The sequence below is a fragment of the Staurois parvus genome, unplaced genomic scaffold (genome assembly GCF_062004578.1).
Source record: "Staurois parvus isolate SC_StPar_1 unplaced genomic scaffold, SC_StPar_1.0 ptg000832l, whole genome shotgun sequence".
Classification (NCBI taxonomy): domain Eukaryota; kingdom Metazoa; phylum Chordata; class Amphibia; order Anura; family Ranidae; genus Staurois; species Staurois parvus.
The window spans coordinates 3,938,798-3,966,254 of record NW_028318628.1 but is presented as its reverse complement, the minus strand read 5'-3'; the positions used below and the strand labels follow the sequence as shown (position 1 = coordinate 3,966,254).

At 40.9% G+C, this 27,457-nt stretch overlaps 1 protein-coding gene across 2 annotated transcripts in view; it reads right to left on the bottom strand.

Annotated features, from left to right (window-relative positions):
* Window positions 1-2,502: 2,502 nt before the first annotated feature.
* The window catches only part of CHKB (choline kinase beta), a 50,826-nt gene continuing 25,871 nt past the window's right edge, over window positions 2,503-27,457 (bottom strand). Inside the window, exons 5-12 of one of the 2 annotated variants that reach the window (XR_016306617.1) lie at window positions 24,865-24,969; window positions 23,792-23,850; window positions 21,118-21,205; window positions 17,307-17,415; window positions 16,089-16,186; window positions 13,713-13,752; window positions 13,162-13,243; window positions 5,944-5,969 (exon numbers count right to left, since the gene is read on the bottom strand). Coding sequence is in view for 1 of the 2 variants with exons in the window: in XM_089655313.1 (XP_089511439.1) it covers window positions 5,913-5,969; window positions 13,162-13,243; window positions 16,089-16,186; window positions 17,307-17,415; window positions 21,118-21,205; window positions 23,792-23,850; window positions 24,865-24,969 (598 nt within the window). In the remaining variant the exon portion in view is untranslated. Of the gene's footprint in view, window positions 5,970-13,161; window positions 13,244-13,712; window positions 13,753-16,088; window positions 16,187-17,306; window positions 17,416-21,117; window positions 21,206-23,791; window positions 23,851-24,864; window positions 24,970-27,457 lie in introns of both variants that reach the window. The other variant, XM_089655313.1, reaches the window with a different exon arrangement.

Here is a 27,457-nt window from a genome sequence, read left to right as displayed (position 1 = left end):
TGAGCAGGCATTGCTGCCATTGGAGGATTTCTTCCCTTTCTTTTTCATGAGCACTAGAAGTGAAGAACACTGAGTGTCGTTTTCACCTTACTGCATGGACTGTGTTTGTTCATTTATGGACACTTTTTCATATTTAAACATCACAAGTTTTAGTGGATTTTTTTATGTAATAGTTTAATATATGGTGTTTTCACAACAATCACGTATTTGATTGAGATTCACTATTTATATGCTTTTATTCTGTTAGGTGTCACTTATGTTATTGGTATTATCACATATATATATATATTTATATATATATATATATATATATATATTAATTAACACAGTTTTTTATATATTTTGTTTCATCACTGCTTATTTTTATTATCATGGATTTTCTATTTTTTATTATTGTTTGATTTTAAGAAATAATTTAGGGGCATAGCAAAGGTTTTATTTTGTTTTTCTATTGATATATATTTTTTTATGTCACGGATATATTTGATTTATGAGATATGGTTTTCATTTATTATTATATGCACTGTGTGCGTATTTAGGGATTCGTTTTAGCGCTTCACTATTTTTGTGTTTGTTACTTTTTCACTTATTGGTTAAGGCAGAGTGATAGCAGCTGCTAGGATAGGGACTCACCCATACCAAGCGCAGGAGGATATTCCCATTCACTTCCTCCTGTGCCTTCAGACTTCTGATGCCTCTTTGATGATTTATGTACACCACCGCTGTGGCATTGTGAAACTGAACTCTTACAGGGAGGTCCCTTCAGGTGCACTGACCAATGTAGCAGGGCAAGGCGAATCACCCTCAATTCCAGGATATTGATGAGCAACCACCTCTCCTTTGGTGACCAGGGTGCCTGCACTAAGAAGTTGTCCAGAACGCTAGCCCAGCCCAAAAGGCTGGCATCCATTGTCAGGGCCATCCAGAATAGGAGAAATGATTGCCCCATCTCCACCATCTGTGAGGAGATTTACCAGCCCAAAGACAGTCTCATTTCGATTTAATGACAATGGGGAATCCAACAACTGGTGTCCTCCTGTTCCATGCCTCAGTGTTCTCACAGCAAGACATTTTACTGGAGGGAGGATTATTCTGACCTGGACAATATCCAGGGTCAGGCCTAAATATTCCAAACCCTGGGTTGGGATTTAGGCAGACTTCTGTAAATTTAGAACTCATCAAAACCTCTCCAGAGGGTGCATGCTGTGAAACTAATTGGTCTCCAGCAGCAAACAGATTGCTCCCTCAGAAGCATGTTGTCCAGGTACCCTATAAACAGGGATACTTTGTGTATGCAGAAATCCCAAAATGGAAGCCAGGGCCTTAGTGAATACTCTGGGAGCTGTGGACAGGCTAAATGGCAGGGCCACAAACAAAGTGGAGGTCCTCCACTCCAAACCGCAGAAACCTTCAGCAAGGTGTACAGATCGAAATGAAAGACCTTTTGCCCTCTAGGAACCAAAATCATCTCTCTTTCTGCATAACCAAAATCCCCCTCATTGTTGTATTAATGCACTTCATGGCATTTGAACTATGGCCTGCAGGCTTATTTAAAAAAAAAAAAAAAAAAAAAAATCTGGGGCAAATCAGCAGGTAAATTTGCCCCAACCACATATCTTATACCCAACTCAAAACCATGGTAGCAGAGAACTCAAACCTTTTCCATAATACCTAATACAGGAATTACCATTTCTGTGCATGCATAAAATGCATTCAAGCATAAAAAAAAAAAATGTTTTTAAGAACTGGTTTTATGTATACAGTATTTTAGGCAGGCTGCACATGTTAAAGAGTAGCTGAACGTTGAGCTAAATCAGCTAAATACATTCCAGATGCATCAAAACAAGAAGTATGCAGTCTCACAAATAATTTTTAGAAAGCTTCCACAGCTTGAAAATCTTGTCCCCTGTAAGAATGCAGCAGAGAAGGACCAGCTGTGAAAAAGCAGAGGTCTCTCTGTTGAGATCTGAGCAAAAGCTCCCCAATCAATAGGGAGCATGAACTTTGTTGATTGCAGAGCTGTAAGATAGACTCAGCAGCGGGCATGTTGGGCCTCTGTAGTCTTCTGCTTCAAAACAGTGAGCATGTCGCTGGGGACAGCGATTTTTTTTACTCAAAGCTGTGGCTGCTTTAAAAACAAAAACAAACTAAAAAACAAAACAAACCAAAAACAGGAGTTTTCACACCTTTTGTTTACATGCACCTAGAATGTAGCCAGTTTGAACTTAAAGATCATATTAAACCTGTCAATTCATCAACCACCATGTTGTAAGTGAATCATCCTAAGAAATTAATTCTCCTAAATGACATATCATAGGGTTATTGGTAAAACTGGATTAAATTGACCAGTTATTGTATATCTGTACATGGACAGCTTCACTCAAAACAGCTGAAAAAAAGATGTATATATAGATCAGCTGGGTCACATACAGAAAAAAAAAAGCACGATGTGGATCGTAAAGCTCTGTACTTAAAACAAGAAAAAAAAACACAACTTGGAAATTAAGATCATACATATTTTAATTACAAGAACGAATAAGTTATATAGCGATTTGTAAATCAAGTCACAACACTGGCTTTTGAAGATAAATGGAATTTTGTATACAAAACATACATTTGCTCTTAAATGAAAGGAATTTCATATCATCATATAACTAGTTAAACATTAACTTTCCAGCCATGTCAACAGACACAGATGGGCATTCATTTAGCAGCATTTACATGTGTAAATTATTAAAACCAGAAAGCATTTAACCATTATAAAATTGTTCTGAATAAACAACTGATTATAGACTGTGTTGCATTGATATTAGCTGGAAGAGAGCATGTAATATGTGTAACTGGTCAAGATGGCAGAGACAGAAATAAATAATAGAAAACCATCTCTGGTTAACCACATTACTCTTAATCTCATCAGGATACAGAGCTAAGTTTATCAGGATATGTGTTATGGCTGCAGTAGGGGTTTGGTTTTAAGCAATTTTCCATTGTTAACTCTCAACAGTGCATTTTATTTTAAAGTCACAAATTTAAACATAAAACAAGTAAACAGGAAAATAATTTAGACAGAACACAAGTCTGGTGAAGATATTGTAGAGGACAATGAATAGTATTGTGATAAGAGAAATTATAGATTTATCTTTTGCATTATCTCATTAATACTGAATGGAATGTTTAAAGGTCACTCTGTGAATAAAATATGACATTACATTTTTTGGCAGAGGCAGGTAAGGCAAATCATCCATGTGTTAATTCTATCTCTAAGGACCACCGAGGGCCTATTCATTGTACTCGGTTTCTGCTACAAGCTCTTTCTAGCTCATTCGTGCTAATAGAATTGCTAGCAATTAACCCACCTAGAGTAAAGTTTGATTGCTACACAGATGGAAGAAATGGCTTGCTATGGTGTGAGCTAGCCCAGTAGAGCATATAGTAGAAATTAAGTGCACATCATTGCTACTTTACATTATATGTATATCTTACACATTGTGAAGCAATGAAGAGGAATATAATATTTTTAGCAATTATTTGCTAATATTTATTGTAACAAATTGCTAATAAAGTAGCACAATTGCATTACTTAATGCCACCTGCATGTCCCTGCACTTACTCCTCTGGTAAGTGCAGGAACATGGATAGGAATCCCATACCTATCATCTCGATGTATTCTTTGTAATAGAAATTAAAAAGTCAACATGGAACTTCCATTTAACAGCCAATTACTGAAAACCAACATGCTGAAGAAAACTGGTGGGTGATTTAACCAGCATCTGCCAAAATGTGATATATACAGTACATTTTGTTAAGACTGACCTTTAATACACCTCAAATCTTACTATACACAATTAATATTTTTTCCCTTCGGCCAGAAGAAAAACTAACAGATTTCTCAATCCACACAAAGGATTGAATGGCGGACTCACCCTCCCCCTCCCTTAGCTGAAACATTGTATTCTGACAGCAGCATCCACCCCTTTCAAAATACACTAATCAACAGCTGCTGCTGATTGGCGGCAACAGCTAATTGATGGAAAAAAGTTCCAACCTGTTTTTTTTAAAAAAGAAGATATTTAAAAAACGGCTACAGCACAGTCGGCTAGTTCCCCTTGGGGTGCGCAATCTGTGATCACTGTGTCCAAAGGACAAAGCTGATCACATGACTAGGGGACGGGCCAATCACAGCCACTTTTACCATGTGACCAGCTGTGTCACATCACAACTGATCACAGGGCAAATAGGAAATGACGGTTATCGGCAGTGCTCTCCTCAGGCTGACAGCGCGTGAGGAGAGCCGGTAAGCGGCATTTCGCAGGGGAACATCTACACTGATTATCAGGGCACAGATCAACAGTGTCCTGGTGATCAGTTTAACCCCATCATTGCAGCCAATAGTGCCCATCAGTTGAATCAGTGCCCATCACTGCTGCCTAACAGTGCCCATCAGTGAAGGAGAAAAATTACTTATTTACAAAACTTAACGGAAACGAAGAAAATCTTTTTTTCTCCAAAAAATTTTGGCCATTTTTTTGTTTGTTTAGCAAAAAATAAAAAACCCAGTGGTGATTAAATACCACCAAAAGAAAGCTCTATTTGTTTTAAAAAAAATGATAAGAATTTGGTTTGAATGATCACACACTGATCAAAAATGAATTTCACCGTGGGTCAGTTTGTTGATTCAAGCTGATAAATGTAAGTGGATGTCCACAACTTATAGACTCTTTTTAAACCTACAAGTGGACATTGGTGGACTGATATGCACTTTATCACCTGGTAGTGGAAATTATAAGAAAATTATTCAATTCTAATTATTTAATTTCTATTTATTAATGCACACTAAATGCACATTTTTTTACCTGCAAAATACGTGTTTGTTTGTTTTTTTAGGTGAACTTAGCCTTTAAGTATTAGGATGAATTCTGGCAATATAAACAGCAAAATGGCCTGGTGCAAAAATAAAGATGCCTGGATGAAAAAAAAATGCAAGCCCTGAGCAGTTAGGCTCCCCCCTTGTATGTTTGCCATGGGTTAACTATTCATATTAACTCAAAAGTGCAACTTTAAGGATGAAACCCTATCCACATACTCTCTGCTGTTAATCATCTCGGGTATCCCTAGACATAACCAAAGTTGCTCAGTGATTTTAAAAGTGCAAACATGCAGCTTTGAGACACTGCTTGCAGCAGATTGGTTCTCTGTAGTACAACACAACTAGGCTTGCATTGAAAAATACTTTACATCTGTAGGTGGGCTGTCTTGCACCAAATTAAGCCAAGCAGCAGGCTCTGACAAAAGGGGATACCCACTGGGTGGATGATAAAAAGATCTCCATTCCAAAAACACACAATTTATTTATTTAAGCATGCACAAGAAATGACTGAATAAACATAATCTAACTATGAACCCATACAGTATGTGTACACAAAAAAATCTGTCTACTCTACATAAACTTCATACAGATGGATGGCTTTAGACAAGCATTTATCACCGTATTTCCAGCCACCAAATGTTCAGTACCTGATGATGATATTGGTATATTCATATGGATGTTATTGTACTACAAGGCTTTATATCCCATCTGTTTAATGTAAATGCAATCAGCTAGACAATAAACATTTGATGTAATTTTCTCTCCACATGCATTATACTGATAACTGAAAGGTTTGGCTTTGTGATTGGCAGAATTAAATGAAGGCAACACAATCATTTTTAGTTGAAGAAATGTGAAAACCGTTCAAAATAAATATGGAAACTGGAATGGAGGTCAATAGTCTGACTGACTGTGATGTTTCCATGCAGAGCCGAAAACAGTACATACACTGGAACTGGGCGGCTAATTCGCCCAACACTTTCTTGAAAGTGTTTAGCTACAGTAGCAGAAGGGGAGAATAGGAAGATGGGGGTTCATTTGAAATTTAGGACCAAAGGCTTTTTTGGTGGAAATAGGCTTCAAACCGCGAGATAGCATAATCCTGCAAGAAGAGAAGAGAGTGTTAAAATAAAAGAATTTTATCTTTATTGGTCACCCACCATTCTGTACATTCTGCAGAAAACACTTTGGCCTTGGTATATATTTATTTAAAAATCGACGGTCCTGATGTACTGATGACCCTAAAATGCCAGAACTGAACAAATACCCACAAAATGACCCCTTTTTGGAAAGTAGACAGCCTAAGGTATTTGCAAAGAGGGATGGCAATTTTTTAAATTGTAATTTTTGTCACAATTGTTTGGAAAAAAAAGAAACAAAGTATGTTTGTTTCATAAACTTGTCATTTCAACAAGTTAGTTTCTCACACACAGCATAGACATACTTACAATTACATCCCAAAACACATTCTGATCTGCCATCAGAGTAAGGGGATACCAAATGGGAGACTTTATTCACAGCCTAGCCACATAGACAAGCCCAAGATCCAAGGAGAACCTTCAGACGTTTCAGGGGCATATACTGCACATCTAATTTCCTGACTACCCATCACATTTGTGGATGCCCTGAAGCACAGGATAGTGGAAAAACCCATAAAATTTTGGAAGAGGAGACATCCCAAGGCATTTTCTACGAGACATGGTGAGACTTTTGATGACTTAATTTTTTGCCACAAGTTTTTGAAAAATGCAGAAAGAAAAAAATAATATTAAGAGTTTCTCAAACGCAACATACGAATACTTGAAATTACAATCCAAAACACTTTCTGCTATTCCTCCCGATAACATGAGAGACTTTTTTACTGTTTGGACTGATTACGTATGTACCAGACATTGTATATTGCGCATCATTAAATCAACCAATTGTGTAAAAACCAATGTACTGTAATGGTCACCTATGTACAAGTGATAAGGGGATATAGCTTTGTGCAGCATCACCTATAGCATACCCAGTCCATACAAGTCATGTTTCGGCTTGTATGGACAGGGTATGCTATATGGGATCATGCCCATTTGACAGGTATTATTATTATTATTATGCAGGATTTATATAGCGCCAACAATCTGCTCAGCGCTTTCCAATATAACCGGAGACAATACAGCAACAATACAGTGCAATACAAGAGGGAAAGGAGGGCCCTGCTCCTTGGAGCTTACAATCTAGGACAGTAGATTGCGACCACCGCTCCTGACCGTCCCTACCACCTCTCAGATTGCAGCGCCATTCCATAATACAGCCAACGGAAGTACTAGGTAAGGGGTGGGAACAGGAAAACCAGCACCAATGAGACAGAGCGAGTCCCCATCCAGCCAGCCTGGCAGAATCCTAATCTGTGTGTGTTAGAGCAGCCAGAGCAGGGTCTAGGGAAAGAGGTGGGCACATGCTGCAAAACAGGTAACTGCAGGGGGTCAGTGCCACAGAAGGCAGCAGGCTGATGACAGGTCCTTAATGCTGGGCTGGCAGTGCTATATAAAGCTACTGCCTACAATGCAGGTGCTTGTGTGTACCTGCCAGAGACCTCAACATTTATTTTACATTATTGTGAAAGTTACCTGAGAGGAGGAATTGGTAAATGGCTAAGGCTGTAGATACAAACAGGCTGCTGTGTGTTATTCCCGGCTCGTATCTCTGCATGTTGGGAATGCTTGCAAAATTGCATGTGTTCCCATCACACAGGGAAACACAATACTTCTTAGCAGATGTGTGAGAGTGCCATTACTTCTTAATGGCACCCCCACACATCGTAAACCTGGTGTCTTTTCACACCCACACACACCTAAGGGCATGGTGCCGCAGCACCACGTGGTTCAGAATGATTTTCAAGAAGAGTTGGAAAATTCTTTCCCCATGTTTTTCGCAGGTAGAGCAGCCCATTCAATTCAATAGGCTACCCTACCTGCGAAAACACAGCACGTAGTAGTGTGAACCAAAGCTTAGAGCCCAGTCTCACTTGCCCACACTAAATCAGTAGTTAAGTATGCAGACAGAAGTCTGTTTTTGGCTGAAGTGACATGCTCCAGGGAGTTATATGATGCGTGTTTTATTGCATTACACAGCTCCCTATTTATTTCACTTTATTTGAAGTCTACAAAATGACACTTCAGTCATGTCATTTAACAGCAGCGTGTTACGCTTACTGTGTAGTGACATGTGGTGCCATCCACTGAGGTGTGATATTATGCAGCATGTCTGCATTTTATCACAGCTCAATACATCGCACCTCCAGGCTGTGTTGCAGTGAGAATGGGCACATAGAAAACAGTTTATGTGTCCTAGCAGAGAATGGCGTTCTTTCAGTGCGGAAAAATGCCAATCACTGCTCCAGTGTGAACAGGCACTTACACATGACTGACGCTGAACTACTTACTCCTGACCTCTGAGTTACATACCACTTACCCCTGACCCCTAAACTGTTCACTACATACTACGGACCTCTGCATTATATATTACTAACCTCTGCACTCCATGTTACACACTACTAACCTCTGAACTTGGCAGTAATTGCTATTGGCTCCTAAACTTTTAAAACCTTCCTTTTTAATAAGGCCATGCTGGGTTATCTCCATTAAAATAAAAGTGTGATATGGGCGGATGACTTTTGATCTCTTCCATGTAGTTCAAATAGATTTCCGCCTTTCCAAGGTTGTCTACCTCAGATATAAGTCATGATAGCCTAGCCTACTGATACAAGGCTGCTACCAGGAATGCCATGCTCAGTGGTCAGAAAGTACAGGAGATTGGAAAAATTAAAAACCAAGTGTTCCTGTGGTTCCAAGAGTCGCTTTGTCAGCAGGGAATGGCTGGGACTGATGTTTGATAGGAACAGATTGGATGTGCAGATGGGTCCGTTCAGGCCAAAGGCAGAGGCAACACTGCACAGGTGTGGCAGTAATCGGGCAGTGTCGGCTGCACTGGTCTGCTGACAGTGGGACTTGTATAGCAGCAGTCAGGAACACTGCTGCTGACTTCCACTGGTCTGGTGTAGTGACAATCAGGGACACCATTGCTGGTTCACACTAGTGTGGTGTCACCACGCAGTGTCAGAAAATTCTGTTTTTGTCAGACACACTACAAGTTGCATCTTTATCGCAGAGCTCGCATCAAGGAGAAGCATCAGTGTAACTGTGACCTTGCTCCAGAACATGTGAACTGCTATCAACCTCAGGGGAACTTTTCTCAGACTCTGTAGGGGAATCACAATTATGAATCCCTTTTGCCTCTGCTCCCACATGCCTGTAATCCACCATTGTTGGGGTGAGGATCTTCCCCTGGGCGGTACTAACGGCATACAGAGAAACAGTGCTGTTCAATTAAGCTTTGGCAATAAAACCTGGAAGCCGATAGGTTTCTATGCAGAAGTGGGTCCGATTTTACATTCTCCAGCTTTAGTAAATAAACCTCAGTGTGTCCAGTATGAAGGAACTGCAATAATCCAGGCACTAAGAGATCCTGTGGCTGTGTCTCTGAGGTATCAGGGCCCAGAGAGATGCTTCCGAGTTCTGGACCCTGATAGCTGTATTAAAGCCATTAGTTGTCAGTGAAATTGTGACATGGATGCAGAGAAGGCCTCTTGTTGTGTGCCAGAGATAGAGCTACAATTGAATGCAGAGACCGGTGTTAAAATAGGGTCATGTTCCAGTGCAAGGAAAACACTATCACTCTAAGCAGTCTGAGTGTTCTGCAGTCCTTCAGCAGAGAACATTAACCAGAACTTTTAATGCAGTTCCACTGTATTGCTGTTCGCAAGGGTATTTCCTATGGGTTCCCATGAAGTAGGGTGCGATAATAGGGTAAGAACATCCATAAAAGAGTATGCAACAACCCAGGTGTCAATTAAGTGCTCACAGCAAAAGGACAGGACAAAGCTCCTGAGTGCCACATAAAAGGGCTCTATGTGGAAGTGGCAGTAAACCATGCAATCTGTGCAGTCCACCTGGGACTAAGCTCTGAGTGCTGGAACATTAGCAACAAGTTTGAAATGTTTAACACTGTATAAGTTAATAAGTTCAGACACATTCCTGTGTCTCGATTAGTTTTAATCATATAAAATGTATACGGTTCCGCCACCCCCCTCTGCCAATCCCTCCACTGGCTTCCGATTGCACAACGGATCAAATTCAAAATCCTAACACTGACGTACAAAGCCATCCACTATACTGCCCGGAACTACATCACTGACCTAATATCCAAGTACCGCCCAGCACACACACTCCGCTCCTCACAAGACCTCCTTCTCTCTAGTTCCCTGGTCTCCTCCTCCCATGCCCGCCTCCAGGACTTCTCCAGGGTGTCACCCATCCTCTGGAACTCCCTTCCCCAACCCATCAGATTATCACCTACTCTCCTCTCCTTTAGGCGCACCCTGAAAACCCATCTCTTCAGGGAAGCCTACCCCACCCCCTGCTAACTTGCCGACCTCCTCCACTCTTCCTACCACTCCATCCCCCACAGCTATCTCCTCCTGTGCTACCATCCCCTCCCTCCTAGATTGTAAGCTCGAAAGAGCAGGGCCCTCAATCCCCTCATGTTTTGCATTGTATTGGTATTGTTCTGTCACATGTTCTGTCCCCCTTTGTAATGTACAGCGCTGAGCGAACTATTGGCGCTTTATACTGTATAATAATAATAATACTGTTCAGGATACGCAAACAGTGCAACAGTATACAGTATACAAGTAAAATGTAATACAATTTTTTTTTTTTTTTTTACATATTGTCACCATTCAGTATCCCTTGTCACCGCTACAACAGTCATATGATGACTCTGTACTGCACTGGTAACAGTATGCAAAAAGAATAAAACATTTTTATATTTAATTTCTTCATTCTCCAAAAAAATATTACAACTTCAAAAAACTCGCCTTGCCTCTTACTAAATACCTAGTTGTTATCCCAATGTTTCGGCAAAAGCAGAAAAAAGCCGAAGTAAACTCAGTTAACAAAATTTGATTAAATGGTTCCCCTGTGGTGTCATCCCATAATAAGCTAGAATGCATCGCATACTAGCATGTTATGGCAGACTTGCTTGTCAAGTGGAGCCCTCCAGTCATGCACTGTCTTCTCTCCAGGCACTTCCATCTTTGCCCGATATTCCTTTTGGATTTGTGTAGTCTGACTGCGACAATGCACAGCATTCTCTGCATTGACGGCACACTCCTTGTGCCCTGATTGCAGAGTGCACTGTCCAACAACATAGTTGGCTCCTGCAGATGAGAATGTCTCCTAAACAGCACAAGTTTAGGAGATATTCACTGTACCTACATGTAGGGCTATACACTCACCGGCCACTTTATTAGGTATATCTGTTCAATTGCTTGGTAACACAAATTGCTAATTAGCCAATCACGACAGCAACTCAATGCAATTAGGCATCTAGACGTGGTGAAGATGACTTGAAGTTTAAACTGAGTATCAGAATGGGGAAGAAGGGGAATTTAAGTGTGCCATTTGAATGTGCCATGGTTCATAGAGGTTTACAGAAAATGGTCCAAAAGAGAAAATATCCAGTGAGCAGCAGTTGTGTAGACGAAAATGCCTTGTTGATGTCAGAGGAGAATGGGCAGACTGGTTGCTGCGACATTCAGAAGGTAGGGTCAGAATTTGCCGCTAACAACATGAAAGCATGGATCCATCTCCTGCCTTGTATCAACAGTTCAGGCTGGTGGTGGTGTAAGGATGTGGAAGATATTTCTTGGCACTAGCAAGGTGTACCTAATAAAGTGGCCGTGAGTGTGTTTTTTTTTTCCTCAATCAAAATTCAGTATTTTTATTTTCATTTATATAGAACAAAAATTAAAACACCCAGTGGTGATTAAATACCACCAAAAGAAAGATCTATTTGTGTGTAAAAAAAAAGTATATAAAACATCATTTGGGTACAGTGTTAAATGAGTGAGCAATTGCCAGTTAAAGAAGTTCACCTTTGGGAACAGGTTACATATTTCTCCCGTTTTTAGGGTGGAACATGTTCCCTCTGCTGCCCCCTCTTCCCTGCAACATTTTGTACTAGGCGTCACTTTTTGAAAACAGTGCAGCTGTGCAGGGCTCCACCCAAACGGCCGCATCATTCATTCACAGAGTTCTGTGAATGAATGAACTAGTACTGACATCCTTTGTGGATACTGGCTTGTAGTTCATTGAGTTTTCCTGTCAGTGAAAAAATGCCTGCCCATACGAGTTACGAACAGGCAGCTTACACAGACAGTCTGACGGCGTCCTGGCAGGTAATTTTTACTCACAATCCCAAATAAAAAAACACACCATAAATAAAGATACAGCATGGACTTGCTCCCAAATGCCTCAGCATCTGCCCTGCTAAACATCTCTTCTGTAGGTGCAGGTATGGCTCTGAAGGTACAGAGATGAAGTGCTGTCTTTTTGGTTGGTACAAACACCACAACCCACTAAAACTCTAGATAGGCTATAAATGGGGCACAGTGCAGTGGAGAGCAAGGCTTCTCTGCATCTGAGGTCTGTGTGTTCAGGATATATTTTATGACAAAAGGTGTGGAATTTCCTCTTAGATTTTTTTTTTACACTACACTTTAGGCAGAAAAGATAAAGAGCTAAAAAAAATACAAAATGTGAATTAGTAAGGTAAAAGAAAATTGCATATAAGGCAGTTATATAAAGGAGCTCACAGCTTCTGATTTTTTAATTCTGTGGATCTGTGCTCCTCGTTATCAAGATCCCTAGTCATCTAAGGGCAGAAAAAAATCAGCTGCAGCGAGCCTATAGGCAATAGCGGTGACTAGTCTATCACTCCTCTACATGGCTTCTTTTTTTTTTGGCTCACAGCTTAAGTCTTCTTTAAAGGCTAAGTTCACGTTCTGAACATGTTACACCCATATTTAGGGTGTAACATGTCCAGAAACCCCCACCTCACCACCCTTTTCCTTGTGACAGCAGAAGAGGGTTCTTCTCCTCTCAGCCACTATTATATTTTGAAAATGGTGCAGCTGCGTGAGGCTCTGCTAAGGTTTGCAGTTCTCAAAGAACTATGAGGGCACAGAAAAGTGCCCTCATAGATCACTGATATTTTCTGCAGCTGAGTAACTGTCTGGCCATATGGAAGTACAAGCAAAGAGCTTAGAACTTAGACTTTACAACACACACAAAAAAAAACCAAAAAAACACAGGTTCCTCATAAAGACACAAAGCAGCCGATGCTAAATGCAGAAAATTCACCCACTTTACTATACTAGATTTAAATGATGTATTTAAACACATACTTACAAGATAACCAAATTCAATAGTTGACATTTTTGCTTGCAGGATAGACCAGAGACCCCAGAAGAAATGTGAAGCCAAAGCATACCTAAAGCAGTCAAAATATGTTAATTGCTAGTGATTAGGATGATTAGCACATCAAACATGACTTACATAACACTGTACATTTAGTGATCACATTATTAAATACACCTGCTCATTAATGCAAAACAACCAAAACCGAGATTCCGTTGCTACACACAAAGCAAACATTTCATCAACAGGCCCATTTGTTTGATCAAACATTAGAACAGAAAGATGTGTGATCTAAAAGACTGACAGAGTATATTTGGTTCCTAGACAAGGTGATTGTGAAATAAGGAAACTGCTGACCTACTGGGAGTGTTACAAACTACAGCCTCTAGAAGAATGGTGTGAAAGGCTATAAAACATTCTGACAGATTTATGTGTGAATGGTCAGACAGAGGACAACAACTGCTGGAACATCTAGGAGAAATGGAAAATTGTTGGATAAAGCCACAGTGCACAGCATGAGGACAGGCATCTGACAAACCCACCAGTGTTCCTGGTCTGAGGATTCTTCAGCCACCTTATCTCCTGAAAACAGTAAATGATCCAAGTCACTGTCCACTAGAAAAGATATTTTACCACTTATTTATGGCCAATTAAATTACAGTCTTTGATGCATACTAAGGAACACCAGGTACAAAAGTTAATTCTCCTTGAAAGACGTCTTGAGACATTGAATGGTTAAAACATCAAATACATCTAAAATGTTTAGAAGGAAAAAGCCCCCTCCCCCCTTTCCATCTGCCTATATAGTGCTGTCAGAAGACGTTGGTCTTCATCAAACCTTAACACATGCCCCTTAATGCAGCCTGCTGTGATTTTATTAATATTGAAAGCTCAAGCCATGAAGGAGGCCTTTTGCCTTTTCCCCCAAAATACGCTGGCTGTATTTGATGCTGTTAACCATTAAATCTTTCAAAACATCATGTGATGAACTTTTGTACCAGGTGCTCCTCAGTACACATTCAAAAAGTTACCATCTGGTGAGCGCTTCCCTTGACACCATCACAGATAGCAGCCTTTGGCCAGAACAAGGTCACCTATGTTATATTTTACAGATCTGCTTCTTTGAAGGAAAAAAATGGCTTTACAGTAGATTCATCAAAACCAAATTTCCCATATAGTTTGTATGTGTGTGGATGATATATATACACACACACACACACACACACACACACACAGATCAGCCATAACTTTATGATCACCCGCCTAATATTGAGTAGATCTCCCTTTTGCAGCCAAAACAAGCCTGACCCGTAGAGGCATTGATGCCCCTAGCCCTCTCAAAGTATGCTCTTGTATCTGGTACCAAGCCGTCAGTAGCAGAGCCTTCATTTTTGTAAGTTGCAATGGATGTGTGGCCACCATGGATCGGACTTGTGTAACCAGCACATCCCACAGATACTCGATTGGATTAGGATCTGGAGAATTTGGAGGCCAAGTCAACACTTCACACTTGTGTTCCTCAAATCATTCTTGAACCATTTTTGCAGTGTGGCAGGGAGCATTGTCTTGCTGAAAGAGGCCACTGTCATCAGGGAATATGGTTTTGCATCAAAGTAATATCCACATGAATGGCAGGACCAAGATTTCCCAGCAGAACATTGCACAAAAGATCACACTACTTCTGCCAGCTTGCCTTCTAACAATACTGCTTCCTGATACGATCGAGTGTGTGTGTCCATACGTATTACATATACAGGCTCTGCTTTCTACTTTGCACAGCTACACAGTGGTTGTGATTTGCCATCTCATCTCACAATCAGTGTCTAAGAGTCATTCAACTTTCAGTTAAAAGGAATGCTATTTTTTTTATTCAGGTAAATCTGAAATATCACATGTTCCTTTGTTTCTTAGTGCAGGTGGAGCTTTAGGTACTGTTTGCACATATCCAGGTCCCCTTTTTTGATGAAATTCCTAGTTTACAAATTATGGCTCAGTCTGAAGTTGCATTAAAAGGAAGATAAAAAATGCAAGCAACTACTGCTTTGTTGCCTCACTCTTCTGCAAAACCATAGTGCTTAGGGAATCCATTGTTAGGTATTAATGTTTATATGTGAAATAAATATTATATTAATAATATAAATAGGCTAAAAAACATCTACAACTCTCTAGAGTACAGATATATACAATTGCTTTAAGCTAAAAGCAGCAATAATAATAATAATAATAATAATAATAATGCTCCTACCGCAACGTATGTCGGCTTTGTAACTCTCCCCATTGCCATAAGCTTTTGACCGAATCCTACGTTCAGGTGCCATGACCACTCGTCCTGTCGCTACAGCCCTGCATGGCAAAGCACGAACGCAGGGGATATGATGCAATTACACCCCATACTATACTATATTGGCTCCGGTTTGTTGCAAGCATAACCTTATTGTAGTCGGGTTTTGTATCATTGTATTGTCTGTGTTTTCTTGTTTGAGTTACTGCTGTGTCGCTGTAGGTTGTGCCTGTTGTTTCGCTTAGGCACCCTGTACATGTCTTTTGTACCATTATGTTCTTTATTAATAAAGGCTTTCTTTTTGGAAAAAAAAAAAATAATAATAATAATGCTAATGTCACACAGCCAGCTCTGCTGCAGGTGATGTGCTACATGGAAGAACTTTTCCCTTATCTCTGTGGAACTGCTCCCCCACTGGTCCAGCTATTCCAGAGAGACAAGCAAAGCACAATCTTATGTATACACTCTATACTTTGTTTTTTTACCATAAAAAGAGACCAACAGAAAAACATGGGTTTTGGATTAAAGATTTTATGAAAGCAGGAAAAACAGGAAATAAAAAGTGCTTATGATGCTTACAATATATAAAGACTGGGGAAATACGGACAGCCTGACCACAATTAATGCATTTTCTTACCGGTTCACTTCAATAACCATTGCCTCCGCCTGAATATGCCGATCCTCCTCCTTGAGCTCTGGACTATTTTCCAATAGGTACGAGTGGAAAAAGTGGAGCTACCATATCAAAAGAGTAACAGATTAACAAGGAGAACAAAGTTATTATGCGACTAAGTCACCAAATTCAACTTTTTCTCTGGCAACACTCCCTTGAGATTGAATTCCTAAAGTTGTTCTTGGTTTATATATATCGAGTGCTCCCTCACTGCCTAAGCCACAGAAATAACTGCTGCCTGCCTACCATTAAGCAGCATTTTGGATAGAGCAATTTTCATGATGGATAATGAATGTTTAATTTCAGAAATCTTCTTACTGGTATTGTGTAGCCAGTAACAAATCACCCATTTGACCCGTTAAACCAAGTAAAACTTATATCTGTCATGGCATACCCCAAATCCACGACACTACTGCTAACATCTACCTCTTAACATTCACAGATCATCTGAGTGCCTACTTTTGCAGTCAGTCTTCACTCAAAACAGACACATAAGTAGGTTAGAGTCACGCTCCATAATTAGTTTGTCTTGCTAATTTAATTGTATTAAACAATAAAGTGGTAGCATACAAGTATCCACCAAAAAACAAAAAACACACCCTAAACATGTTTCACCCTTATGGGCTTGTTTAGAAAGATAGAGGTGGTCAGGGTGAAACGCGTTGAGTTCATATTTTTGGTGGCGACTACATACAGTATCTCACAGAAGTGAGTACACCCCTCACATTTTTGTAAATATTTTATTCTATCTTTTCATGTGAGAACACCGAAGAAATGACACTTTGCTACAATGTAAAGTAGTGAGTGTACAGCTTGTATAACAGTGTAAATTTGTTGAGTTGAGTTATTTTGAGGGGACAGCACATTTACACTATTATACAAGCTATACACTCACTACTTTACATTGTAGCAAAGTGTCATTTCTTCAGTGTTCTCACATGAAAATATATAATAAAATATTTACAAAAATGTGAGGGGTTTACTCACTGTGACATACTGTATATGCAGCCCTTTTATAGTTAATAAAATGAAGTATCAAGATAAGTTAATTACAGGGTGCAACTCTAATCTACTTATATTGATATCTATCATGTTATATAAACTAAGGCTTGTATTGGTTTTTTTGTTTTTTGTTTTTTTTTAAACAAACAACTAACAACTCTAATTATCATGGATAGGTACCTGCTGCTGTCGGTTTGGATAGTTGCTTGGTTCTGCTTTGTAAAATGGCCACTCATCATGTTGATAATTGTACACCCATTCACAAAAGTGATTCCCAATGTCAAATCCTCTGTAGAGAGTTGAAAAAAAAAAAAAGAAAAAAAGATGAGTTTGTCATGTACAGCATAAACATTAGAAAATGGTGTATGATATGAGCAGGGGTGGACTGACAACTCATGGGGCCCCCGGGGCAATAGGGGATCATGGAGCCCCTGTGTCCTTGCCCAAACTCAAAAAAGCCTATGAAAAAGGTGCATCTCATGGGGCCCCCTACTGACCCCGGGCCCTCGGGCAGTGTCCGAGTTTCCAAATGGTCAGTCCGCCCCTTGGTATGAGCTGTCTCTATTCTTGATATAAAAGACAGTTGCTTTTATAGGTTCCAATACTGGAAGCATTGAATATCACAGTCCCCTCACCCTTATTGTGGCTAGGAAAAGCTTACCGTTTCTGTGCAGGTATTGCGGCACGTGACAAGCTTTTATTCCTGCCAATCTTCAATGTATACACACAATATATCAGGGCTTGACAAATTTGCTTTGAATCTAGGAGCCAGCTAAAAAAGTTAGGAGGCAGTTTAGTTTTAGCTTAGCGTGGGTTGTCAGCGCCCGGGGCAAGGCAACTTTTTGGCAACAAGCTTCAAGCAATGCAAATTGCCTTGCAACAATCACGGCAAAACCGCACTACGTTTTAGGTGGCAATGAAAATAATGGCACCTGAACCTGTGTTTTGCGATCGCAGCAATTCTGCCAAGATCCCAAAATGCCCAGGTGTGAATAGAGCCTCCCTGTTTCACACAAATGCGATTCTGGATGCGGTTTCAAACTCACAGATTCGTATTACAGGCTAGATAATATTATTTCCTATTGAGCTGGTTCACACAGGTGTGATCCACATGCATTGTGTTTTGAGTGCTATTACGAAAAGGGTCTTGTGTGAGTTTATAGCTGTGTTTGCCAGTCTCGCAAGTGATAAGAGTAGAGTGGCATGCGGAGATAAGTGGCTCTGAGGAAGAGGTTGTGTCCTCGAAACGCTTTAGCCAGTTGGTCATCCAGGGTTCCATCGTATGGACTCAGATGTTTGGATCATACATCTTGTTCAGTTTGACATGCCTGTGTTATTATGTCCATTGTGAGTATGATACCTATTTTTGTTCCTTTAATAAATTTTTTTAAACGATAATGCACTAGGTCGGTGCGCCCTTTTTCTGTTTCTCCATTTGTATCAAGTGTTCACATATGACTGCTATTGAGAGGAGTTTTTGCATTGAAGTCAATGGGAGGGGTTTTTGCACTGAAGTTAATGGGATGGCTTTTGAATTGAAGTCAATGGGAGGCAGTGTGTGAACCCTGGTGCTAAGATGCAATTTCTAGTTACCATGGCGACCTGGGATTTGTTGAGCCCTGCAAAATTATATATACACATACACACAAGTCTGGATATGATCAATCGGTTAGGTCGACAAATAACAATGTGGACTTTTCAAAGCAAATCAAATATTAATATAGTGACAGGAGTAAGTTGAAGCAGAATTTCAATTTCTGGTTTCAATAAAAGTTGTCAGCAGAGGATAAGCTGTTCTAACAACTTTTGTTTATGTGGGTTTATAGATATTGAGCTATTCATGAAGAAAATCTTAACCATGGGAGTCTGACCATTGTAAATTAAAAGTTAATGCAAAGGGCAATGAGGGTGTAATAACACAAAGTGACCTTTCACTAATTAGGCAAAACAAAGAAACATGATTGTTATAAATGGTGCACTACAAGTACATACATTCCTTACACAGTGCATTAACTTCCTGCTTAATCACATTGGTTAGTGATACCATTAACCTTACTAAAAAGGCAGTTCTTATTAACTAAAATGAGTAGACACATCAAAATACAGCCAGTTCGGCAGGAGCTAGTCTAAATGCTGTCAAAATAAAAGAGCGCAGAGGGGTAGATAGTTTGTGTGGATGCAAGAATCTGATTTTTTTTTTCTTCCCTTCAACCCACTGGTTCAACGAAAAAAAAAAAAAAATCCTCAGTGTATACTCTGCCTAGATCTCTGTGCTAATGTACATGTAGTCATGAACCATTAACACCCAAACTATGTGATTGAATGAGCTTCTTCTTTCTCATTAAACATGCAGGACTCAATTTCCATTTATGCATCCCTACACAGAATGTTTAACACTACATACAGAGTCTCACAGACACCGCCTGTCAAAACTCTCCCATGTAAGAGTATGGGGCTGCCCCACAAACCGTTAGCAAACGCTTGGCTCACAGTTGTGCTGTAGTTTCGCAATATAAAATTGACGGTCAGCAGTAAAACACCATGACCCCTTAACCCCCCCAAAAAAATTTAGCAGTATTGCCTCCTGAATGTCTGCTATCCTTCTTTCACAGCCCTCGGAAAAGCTACACACATTGCTTTTCAAAGAGACAGTAAAGAATACCACTGGTGTGAAAGAAGCCCAAGGGCCTGTTCACAAGTATACATTAAAGTGGACACTTGTACCTACTACTTGTATTATAATAAAGCTTACCTGTACGTGCAAGGAATATTTACTAAGCATGAACCGTTTAGGAGATATTCCATGTCCCTGCAGCCGGTGATGTCACCAGTGCATACTCTTTGAAGGAACGGCATACCCCTGCCATTCCTTCAGAGCTCTGTGCGTGGCCAAGACTATCATCGTGGCTTGGCCAATGAAGCAGCCACAGTCCACGAACCTGGAAGGAAGACTGGGTGAAAATGGAAGCCCTGTTAGCAGTGACAGCGCACTGCTGGAGGGCTTCGTTCTAAGGCAAGCCTTTCATAATGTGCTAGTATGAATCACATACTAGCACACTGTGACATTACCTTGCAGGGGGATTTTTTGTTTCTTTTTTTTTTTGGGCAAGTTTACTACCACTTTAAAAACGATAAAAATGCTCGAAAAATGGTTGTGCATTGCCTTCCATTGATGCACAGACATATCCATGCGAGTTGACACGTTTTTATGCACATTAAATTATTATGCATTTTGCAGGTTATTTTCGCTGCTATTGAATCCTTTTCCGGTTTGCAGATTGGGAGGAGTTGTCTGAGGGGGGGCGGAATAGAAAGAGACAAACACATACTGTAGATCCTTGGAAAGCTGGCCACACATGGCTCAGTTGTTTTTGTTCAGCCAGTGGGCTGAACAAAATAAACTGAACCAATTCACCCATCCACACATTAGAGGTGGATGTGGAAATCCTCCCTGCTGTGTCAGCTGGACTCTTCCACTATCAGAATATGCTGATCAGCACTGCAGCGCTGATCAAACTAAAGATTTCAAGCATGCCTGTTCATGAGCAGTTGATCAACAGCCTGACTGCTCTCGAAAAGGACCACAGATGGATTGAAATTCGGCTGGTCCCTGCTAAACTGCCTGAGTTTCAATCCATCTATGGCCAGCTTAAGGGACACAATAATAAAAAGCAATTTTTTTCTCCCCAATAGACTGGTGTTGATCTATGTTGCGTTAAAATGCATTCATGTAGCATTTTAAACGCAACACCCTGCGCTGCATATGGCACAAAATTGTAGTGTGAAGAGGACACAGAGAACAATGTTTTCTGTGTGTCCATGAAGTGACCAGCATTCTTCCAATGCAGGAAACCGTTTGTCAATGCAAATATGTGAACAGGCCCTCATACTATTGCACTGATAGAGCACAGAGGCAGCACCAGATGGAGCTAGTGTGGGAATAACAATACAGCAAAAGAGAACTCAGAACCACAACATTGCTAAGGCTCACCTATAATTGTAGCTGCTGTATTCAAAGTCAATGAGCATGAGCTTATCTGTCGGGTGGGTAGAACGAGCCGACAATAGCAGAATGTTTCCTGAAAGAGAGATACTTGCAATTGTTCTTGGCAGTCAATAAGCACACCAACATGTTCAGTAAGATCCAATTCATCTTACAACTTCCTAAATAACACGCCAGCAAATTTCAAATCACCCATACAATGTAAATGTATTCTTAGTAAAAAAATGTTTTAAGTTCCATATACTCTGCAATATACTTTTAGATGTAACTACTTTATATTTACCCAAAGGTGACATATATAGTATTATTATAATTTACTAAATATTTAAAGGGAATCGGTCATAAAGCAAAACATCTGTCTCTAATTCAGTCTGCCATTACTAGACCTTATACCAATTTTAGGCCAGAGACTTAATTCCCATTGAGCCTGAAGTGACTAAGCTCAACTATCCAGCAAGCAAAAGGCTCCAAACCAGAAATACAGCTGCTTTAAGAACAACCAAGAAACTTCTTTAGCTTACAGACTGGGTACATTGATGCGCCATGCACACTAGCATTTTTCTAAGCTCTAAGCAGATGGTTTTTTTAGCATTTTTTTTTTCTGCTCCTAGAAACTAAATAGCGTTATCCTTTGTGTCCGTGCACATTACTTTAGGCTTTTAGCATTTTTTGAGCTTCAACATCTAGGAGCAGAAAAAAAAAGTTACATGCTCATAAATGCTACTAAAACGCTCCTAGCTGCTTTCTGCTTTTTTCTACATGTACTGTAAAAAGGCTAATAAAAAGTAAACACTCCTAAATCGCAACCAAAAAACAGCTACTACCAGCGTTTAGCCATCGTTTTTTTACAGTGTTTAAAAAAAAGAAAAACCGCTAGTGTATATGGAGCCTAAAAGTGTTATTGCATATTTATTTTAATATATAGAAGTCCCCCTAAGGGTAAGCATAGATGTCTTCAAGGGCAAAGAAAAGCTTGGAAAAATAGTAAGTACATTCTGGTAATTAAAGTGGAACTAAACCTTCCTATCCTTAACAGCCAAAGAAGCTGACATCTTAGCCTCGGTTTGATTTGCATTTGCCATGGTGCTGGATATGTGATCAGTTATGACACCAGACATATGAGGACTTGACTGTTTGATTGCTAGCACAAGCAGATCTGTTTTTAGAGTATGCCTTGAATACAATAGTTTAGGGAAACTGTTAAATCGATGGCTTTAGTTCTTCTTTGCTAGTTAGGTCATTACTAGTTACTATGTCAGTACTTATATAACTGTTTCCCAAGTAAAGCTGACAAAGGGCTGAATGGATATTAAATATTCAATGATTCATGAAAAGCTTATGAAACTTTAAAATGTCTGTACTCCAGATCAAAGAAAGCTTGTATATTTTTGCAACTGAGGTACATTAATGGTATACTGGTGTATAAAGGGAGCTGGATTTTATGAAAAAAAAAAGTGAACTTAGCCTTTAAGACCCAATTCACAATGCTAACAAACCAGGATAAGGATTCTAATAAAATATTTTAAAAGATGCTAGATATTTTTAGTTGAGTCTGGTGAGATTTAAAAAGTGGAAATACACCCATTCCAAGCATGTCGGGAATGCGGTCACATTTTCTTGTGCCCCAACCAAACCGTAAAGCCATCAAACGGCTGGTGTCACACCCGATCACATGTACAGCACAATGGCAGTTGCAGATCAAACAGAAATGGGGGGGGGGGGGGGGGGTGATCAGCACAAGCACTGCTAAATGTCCTGGGTAATCCTAGTATGGGGTAATGGTAGTATTTATGGCTGTATGAGGAAGGTGAGCGTGGGGTAGGGGGACCCGCGTAGCACTGAGGGCAAGGCTTCCAAATAGACTGTAGCAGACTCTGTAGGATGAGAGAAGGAGAGAAGCGCCTCTAAGTGCAGTATATCACTTTATTCAGGTGTAAAGGTTGGAACACTCACATAAATAAGGTAAGTATTCGCATAAAAACCGTGGTTGGTGTAACCATCAGTAAGGTCGGTATCCAGGGTGAAGAGCTGTCATTTGTGTGGGGTATGGAGAAGTCAGCGTGGTGGCTGGAGAGGAACAGCTGTGAGGCCAGCCAGCGTGCACGTCCTCCCTCAGAGCCGGGTGGAACTCACACTGGAACACAGCTGCTTGACAAAGCAGCGCACTTCCACCTTTCCCGGCCAGCCGCTGCGTTCCACCTGGCTCTGAGGGAGGACGTGCACGCTGGCCGGCCTCACAGCTGTTCCTCTCCAGCCACCACGCTGACTTCTCCATACCCCACACAAATGACAGCTCTTCACCCTGGATACCCACCTTACTGATGGTTACACCAACCACGGTTTTTATGCGAATACTTACCTTATTTATGTGAGTGTTCCAACCTTTACACCTGAATAAAGTGATATACTGCACTTAGAGGCGCTTCTCTCATCCCGCAGATCAAACAGAGGCTAAGATGGCAGCTTCCTTGGCTAAAAAGGATAGGAGGTTTTAGTTCCACTTTAAATACCAGAATGTACTAGTGCTTACCCTTAGGTGGGGCCTTCTATTAAAATATATATCCAATAACAAAATAAAAAAAACAAGCACACTCAAGTTTATTTTGCTGCCGACCATTACAAAGCAGTAATAGACACCGGTGATTTACAGAGGGTTCCTTACCTTCCTGAACATCATTGTGGCAGAACATTACAGGAGACGGTGTGGCTTCCAAAAGGAGTCTATACAGATAGATTGGTGTGAAACATTGTTAAATGAGATGTTAACAAAATAGTGAAATAAGCAAATAAGTAAAAATGACTTTTTCTGGGAGTAAGCACTGGTAAACCCTAACAGTTTTGCATTCAACTGACTACACAGGCTGTTATCCGATAAGGTCCCAGCAACTTAATATGTTGAGTACAGTCAGTAATACTATGAAGGTAAGCTAGGTCTAAACATTATATTCTGTATTTACAAAGATAACAGCAAACAAAAAATTCTGGCTGCCCATAATTACAAATCAGGTGTCACTGTTAATTGTTTAATCCTATAAACATTAAACCTGTGCCACTTTACCACATAAATAATTCACTTCCATAGCTGTTGTCTCCAGAGCCAAGCAAAACTCTGTAACAAATTAACAAAAGAAAGGCCATTATACAAATCGAAACGCCACCAGAACTTCTATCTTTAAGTGGACTTTGAATTCTTATTGCATAAAAACAAAAAAATACTATCTGTAAATTATGTCTATAGATTTGCTAGTGCCACAGTCTGGTTCAGACAAATCTAATTCTCTGTGGAGGAGTGTATTCTAGAGCTATAATTTTTTAATTAGCTCAGGCTGCATAAAGATAACCTCTTTATTTCTCCATTCCACAGTCTTTGAAGTCTTGTGAGACTTTGCACACAAATCTCAGTGCAGCTGGGACTAGGGAGGAGAGAGATTGCCGATATCACAAGGCCAGCATATGGAAACTCAGCATGGTATGACAGATCAGCATTGAGCTTTGTCAAGGGGCAAACAGTAGTATGTAGCAAGCAAAGCCAGCTCTCATAACAAGAGTAATATTTTACACATTGTGTCCTCTGCACAGCTAATAAAGCAATGCAGATTGGACAGATAGAAATTTTTTGTACAGTGTCCACTCCTAATTTTACAAATATGTCTGGAATATGAACTAAAACCTGGGCAGTGATTTATTACAAAGTAAGAATCCATTAAATTCAAGTGATGTATGTTGCAATCTTACTTCAGTCTCTGCATTTCATCCTCCAAATGGAAGCTCTTCAGCTTGTTGAACTTCTCTACAAGAGGAGCTTGTGTGAAGGAGAGAGAAGACGCCTGAGACATGTACCTAAAAGAGAGCACAAAACAGAAGAAATACAATAGATCTACTCTTAACAGCAGAAGTTATCTGGTAGGGGAAACATGACCTGACATTTGTGCTATGCCACAAACTGACTTTAAGTGTGCTTGTGCTGTGCCATCGAAAAACCACAGCCTTTAATGAGGCTATTTGCAGAGAGCATTTTCTTGCAAAATTGACTCAAATACTGTAAATCCGAAATTTTAAAACAGCACTGATTCTTTCTTAACTATTTCTGTCATTAGCAGACTATGTTATATATATTTATCTATGTCACACTTCTGAGCTCGACAAATCTCAGGTGCCAAGTCGCCATGGCGACTAGAAATTGCATCTTGATGCCTAGGCTTTTGTCACCCCATTCACTGCTGGCACCAGGATGGGTGCCGCTGAGTACCCAGCCGTGCACAGCACAATCCCAGATCCTGCAGGAGAGGCCCAGACTTGCCATAGACAGGGCTGAATATCCGAACATTCCGACACCAGGCTGCTCACACCAAGATGTTCTCATCTGTGCTGGGCCGAGGACAAGGGTCCGGCAGGACCGAGGAGCTGCTGAGGAAGGTGGACTTCAACATCATTGAGGACTTCCTGCACATCCAGAAGACAGGGGGCACCTCCTTCAGCCAACACCTGGTCCACAACATCTGCCTGGAGCAACTGTGCAAGTGCAAGGCCGGCCAGAAGAAGTGCATCTGCTGTTCCTAGCCCAGCAAGAAGGAGACCTTGCTCTTTTCCAGATTCTCCGGCGGCTGGAGCTGCAGGCTGCACACTGACTGGATGAAGCTGACCAACTGTCTGCCCACTGTGGTAGACAACAAGAATGAGATCTGGCTCAGACCCCTCAGGTGAGCAACTCCCCCGGTTTACCTCCGGCCAGGGGTGTCACACCCACATCGTTCTGACTGCTGGGGAGCACAAAGGAGACCCGGCCGTCCTCGGTGTCACACTGGAGCCTTCATCCTCACTATTGTGGCAGGAAATCTTGTCAGCCATTAAAAATACCCAATGCCCCTAGATCAGTGGTTGGCAAGCCGCGGCTCGCGAGCCACATGCGGCTCTTTACACATTTTAATGCGGCTCTTCTGTGTGCCGGGCGCCCGCTCCCCTCCCTCCTCTCGGGCGGCCGCCCCAAAAGTCAGGACTCTGCAGCTAGCCCTGCAATGGGCAAACTACGGCCCGGCGGACCTTTTAATTCGGCCCGCGGAGCGTGGCAAACATTGGCTGTCAGGATGTAGGCGGGGCAGCGTGACGAACTCCTCTCCTCTCACAGTCCGCCCTGAAGACCGGAACGGCGCGGGAACACGGCGAGAGGAATGCGCGGAGCAAAGGTAAGTGAATTGACACAATATGGGGAATGAATTACTATAGGGGGGATGAATTACTATATGGGGGATGAATTACTAAGGGGGGGATGAATTACTATGGGGGATGAATTACTATATGGGGGATGAATTACTATATGGGGGATGAATTACTATATGGGGGATGAATTACTATGGGGGATGAATTACTATATGGGGGATGAATTACTATGGGGGATGAATTACTATATGGGGGATGTATTTTCAGTTTTAAAAATGTGGCTCTCAAAATAAATTTCAATCGTGGTTTTGGCGAGATTTGGCTCAGTTGAAAAAAAAAGGTTGCCCACCACTGCCCTAGATTGTCCTCCCGTCAGTCCATGTGAACTTGACATCTCCTCCATCCATGGCATAGCCCATAAACATTACTCATCTCTGCAGGATGGGGGCTGTACTATATAAGGGGGCATAATAAGTCTATTGAGGATGGGGGCTGTGGTATGTAGGGGGGTCATACGTCTATAAAAGATATTTTTGGGGGTCTCAAGTCTATACAGGAAGGGGGTGCTGTGGTATATAGGTTGCCATATGTCTATACAGGATTAAGTACTATATGTACGAAGGTTAGAATAATGTATACATTACAGGGGGAGCTGTGGTATTTAGGGAGTCATATGGCTATACAGGATTGGGGGGCTGTGGTATATAGGGGATCAAACGTTTATACAGGATGGGGCTGGGGAGTTGTGGTATACAGGGGGTCATATGTCTATGCAGACATATGGATCTGAGGTATGTGGGGGGGGGTTAAAATAAGTCTATACAGGATGAGGGTGTAGTGGTATATAGGGGTCATACGTCTTCCCTGTTGCTATGGTGAAGAGTTCGCCATCATGGCACCGGAGTAGATGGTGCACAGTGCATGTCCAGGATTTGAATCCGAGAGCGCGCGAGAGAACAAGGGCATCAGCGGCTGTAGTGCCACAGAAACATCTCCTCTGGATTCAGACATTGCAGGTGTCATGGCATTGAGCTGGGCACTGTAGAAACTGGAGAATGTATTCATGGTATTAGAATTAGAGAGAGCGTGCTCCAGTAATGACAGAGGTGAGTAACCTGTGTTGTGTATCTGTAAAGATACACATCAGGGCTACATAAGAGAAGGGGTTTTG